This window comes from Orycteropus afer, unplaced genomic scaffold (genome assembly GCF_000298275.1).
Source record: "Orycteropus afer afer isolate SDZICR_OR568_19922 unplaced genomic scaffold, OryAfe1.0 scaffold00055, whole genome shotgun sequence".
In the NCBI taxonomy this organism is placed as follows: Eukaryota; Metazoa; Chordata; class Mammalia; order Tubulidentata; family Orycteropodidae; genus Orycteropus; species Orycteropus afer.
The window spans coordinates 4048219-4052699 of NW_006921642.1; the positions used below are offsets into that span (position 1 = coordinate 4048219).

Consider the following 4481-nt stretch of genomic DNA (forward strand, 5'->3'; position numbering starts at 1 on the left):
TTTCCTAGTGATACTGCCTCAGAGACCCAAGGAGGGATCTCTATGACTTGGATGTGACTCAATGGCAATGAGTTTTTCTTTCCTTGGTCCTTAATACATTTTTCTCTTCTGTAATTTATTTCAACTCAAGCATGTCTAGTTCAGGTAAGTTTTATGGGTCAGGTGAGTAGGATGAAATATTCATAACTTAAAGATTAAATATTGTACTTATAGTGAAATTAAGCAAACTTTTCCATTCTATTTTAATTTATTGCAACTGTGCCTTATAGCAATAAAATTTAGAAATTCATTCAGTAGAGTAACCCATAGTACTTTAGCTTAGAATTAAAATAAAGCATTTGCTTACTATTCTGTCTGAAAAAAAAAATTACTTTGATAAAACAGTGTATAGAAATTTATCTTAATTTTGAAGTAAAAAAATATATATATATAGAACAAAGACTTGAAGAAACTACAGCAATATATAAATGTTGGCTTTCTCTGGGTAATGGCATAAGTGATTTGCATTTCCCTCCTTGCATGTTTATCTGTTTTTCAAAAATTTCTGCAATGAGTATGTATTATTGTGAGGATCAGAAAAAGGAAAAAAAAAATTAAGCTAATGATATTAATTCTATATTTTAGTAATCAACTTAAATTTTCTATGCAATATTTGATTCAAATATACGAACTTACCAGTGTTACTCCTTCATCATTTTTCTCATTAACATTTCCTCCAGATGATAAGAAGTGTTTGACATCTGATAACATACTCATTGGTCTCTGAAGCTTCATCTGGCGCAGTGAAGTCAGATCCACTCCTAGCAGGGAGAAAGTCTTTTAAGTAGAATTGTAGAGATGTTTTCAGCTACTAGGGATCAAGAATGTACTTTTCTTATATACTTTTTCAATATATTCCTTTTCATGGCCTCTCTTCACTATGACTGTGATCTTTTTTTTTTTCCAATTAGGTTATAGTCTTTAAAGCACGTGAACATTTTCTCTCATTGTATTCCAAAGACTCTAATACAGGACCTTATACATGGAAGGCTCTCAAGGAGTATTTGACTTAGAGTAGATCATCAACACACATTATCTAAAATATTTTAAAGCACTTTAATTGAAGCCAATTATTAAGTTATAGTATCTGTTCTCTACCATTTTCTGGCCAAAAGTATTACTTCTAAACAAAGACTACAAGAATAGAAAAAGGATGTTAGTGGAAGGAAATTCTAATAAAATCTATAGTTTACTTTACTTAATAGTATTGGACCAGTGTTTCTTAGTTTTTATAAATGTACCATGGTTATATAAATTGTTAGGATTAGGGGAAGTTTAGTGAAGGCTATATGGAACTATCTTTGCAAATTTTCTGAGCGTCAAAATTATTTCCAAATAAAATGCATTTTTTTAAAGGGATGTTCCTATTCAACATTTCTGCATTATCAATGTTGATAGAGATAAATAAACTAAATGAGTGAAAAACCCATTGTCTGACTTGGCTGGTGCACAGAGGGGTCATGTCAGCTTACCTTCTGTTTATACCTCCATTCAGCACTGAGTTCAACCTGAGCTTATATGAGAGTATAATCTCCATGATGGCTTGCATCTTTTCATCAATGCATCCTCCATTCCTAGGACTGACTCCTGGTCATAATAGGTATTACCTACCAATCCATTTTCCTCCCCGTGGAAATAATAATAATAAAGATAAGGGTAATATTTTCCTCTAAGCAAGTGTTTGCTATGAACTAGCTAGGTTATCTCTTACCTAATTTAGTCCTTCTACAAAGCATGGCATAGGTGATCCAAAGCACACACTCTGAAGTGATGCTCTTGTTTGTGATGGTCTGGGTTTTACTTTCCCAGATGTTGACCTTACAGTAGTTATTTAACCTTTCTGACTTCAATTTCCTCAATCGTTCAGACTAACCCTAAAGGGGTGAAGCTGTAGCTAATATTTATTGAGATCTCTCTATATGACAGTCTCCAAATTAAGTATGTTACATAGATGTCATCATTTTATTTTCCCCTCTCTTGCAGCACACCATGTCTGCCTTACTCCACAGCTTATTCTTTGGACTTCTACAAGCAATAGAGCATAGAAAGTCAGGAGGCAACCTGCTAGGGTTTTAATGTTATGCCTATTGAGAGCTCTGGTAGCATAGTGCCTATGGCAATTGACTGCTAACCAGAAGGCTGGTGGTTCAAACCCACTAGCCACTCCTTGGAAGGAAGATGGGGCAATCTACTTCTGTAGTGATACTGCCTCGGAAACCCAAGGAGGGGTCACTATGAGTCGGGTCTGACTCAAGAGCACATAACAACAACAACAACAACAACATTGCTTATTATTTGTGTTAATCTGGGCAGGTAAAATATTATCTGCCTCAGTTTCTTCATCTGCAAAGTGGAGCTAATAACTCTTGCTTCATGGATTGTTATGAGAATAACATACTTAAATTTGTTAAATACCTAAAGCATATAAAACAGTACTTAACTTGGGGTAAGCACCTAATAAAGAGACATGTCACTATTAGCCTTCTGGCACATGGATTATAAGCCATTCATTGTGGTGTATTTTTCTTGACAAAAAGGAGGCAATGAAAACCAAAAAGAATAAAGGAAAATCCAATAATCAGATAATGTAGTTTATTTCAAATTCTCTGTTCAGAGCTAACACATTTTAGAAGCATGAAATAGGAATACACTTAACCATACCTTGTAGTCTCTGAGTGAAAAATATGAGGTTGCCATGAGTTAGAATTGACTCTGTGGTAACCAGTATTCAGCATACCTCAGCTTCTGAATTGCCATGTGCCATTTCAGAAGAACTAAAAGATTTCCCTAACAGGGCATAGAAGTTTGTTATAAGCCAACTCAAAAAAACCAAACTCACTGCTGTCAAGTCTGATTCAATTCACAGCGACCCCTCCTTGGGTTTCTCAGACAGTATCACTATGGAAATAGATTGGCCAATCTTCCTTCTGAGGTGTGGCTGATGAATTTGAACCACCAGCCTTCTGGTTTGCAGCCAAACGCCTTAGGCACTATGCTACCAAAGTTCCCTATAAGCCAACTAGCCAACTAAAATTGCCACTTTGTGCTTATTTTCTAGAATAATTAAGTTGATTTGTGATTTAATTTTGGGAAATATTATTTCTCATGTATCAGCATTCAGTTTTGCATGTTAAAGTAGAAGAAGCTGAATTTACCTAATTTGTTAATTTTGATAATGTTTCAAAAGTACTCAGAGGATACCACTTTATTATTATTATTATTATTATTATTATTTACTGAAGTTATATGTATCTTTTAAAGGTGTATTTAAGCAAATATTTAAAACTGAATAATAAAACAAAATAGAACCCAAAAATGAAAGACACTGGTATTAAATAAAGATATCATTCATCCAAGACTCATTAACAGCACAACAGGTTATGAAGAAACAATCTACTTCTGGTCTGTGTTGTAAGAAATAACATGATATCATATCTGATCATTTAAAAATTATTTTGAATTAAATATTAAGCAAAAAATGTTTTTTAGATTTTTGTATATTCTTAAAAGAAATACAAGTCTATTTTAGTAATATACTACAGCAGAAATTCCCTCTTTTATTGGCCCAACATTTTGGTATAACATTTCCTGCATAAAACTAACCAGATGGCTATACTCATATGAATTTCTGCATATAGATCAGAAAGCAGTTTTCAAATGGAATAGGGAAATACTGTATGGCTTAAAATCAGAAAAGATATGTGTCAGGGTTGTATCCTTTCACCACACTTATTTAATCTGTATGCTGAGGAAATAATCCAAAAAGATGGACTATATTGAGAAGAATGTGGCAATGAGATTACAGGCAGACTAAATAACAAGCTGTGATATGTAGATGACACAACCTTGCTTGCTGAAACTGAAAAAAGACAGGAAACACTAACTGATAAAGATCAAAGATTACAGCCTTTAGAATGGATTATACCTCAACATAAATAAAAAAGCAAAAATCCTGACAACTGGACCAATACATAACATGATAAATGGAGAAAAGATTGAAGTTGTCAAGTACTTCATTTCATTTGGATCTACAATCAATACCCATGGAAATAATGATCAAGAAATCTGAGGACATATTGTATTGGGCAAATATGCCTCAAAGACCTCTTAGAGTGTTGAAAAGGAAAGATGTAACTTAGATGACTAAGGCACATGTGACCCAAGCCATGGTATTTTCAATCACCTCATATGCATATGAAAGTAAGGCAATGGAAAAGGAAGACAGGAGAAGAACTGATTCATTTGAATTATGGTGTGTTGTGTTGTTGTTGTTGTTGTTATGTGCCATTGAGTCGGACCCAACTCATAGCAACCACTCCTTGGGTTGCCAAGGCAGTATCATTATGGAAGTAGATTGCCCAACCTTCCTTCTGAGGAGTGGCTGGTGGGTTTGAACCGCCAGACTTCTGGTCAGCAGTCAAGTGCCTTAGGCACTATGCTAG

The 4481-nt window shown here is 34.3% G+C and overlaps 1 protein-coding gene across 1 annotated transcript in view; it reads right to left on the bottom strand.

Annotated features, from left to right (window-relative positions):
• Window positions 1–4481, bottom strand: part of MYO16 (myosin XVI) — a 974663-nt gene that overhangs the window by 756970 nt on the left and 213212 nt on the right. The window contains exon 5 of the mRNA XM_007938926.2: window positions 676–800. Within this exon, the coding sequence (XP_007937117.1) occupies window positions 676–800 (125 nt within the window). The remainder of the gene's footprint in view (window positions 1–675; window positions 801–4481) is intronic.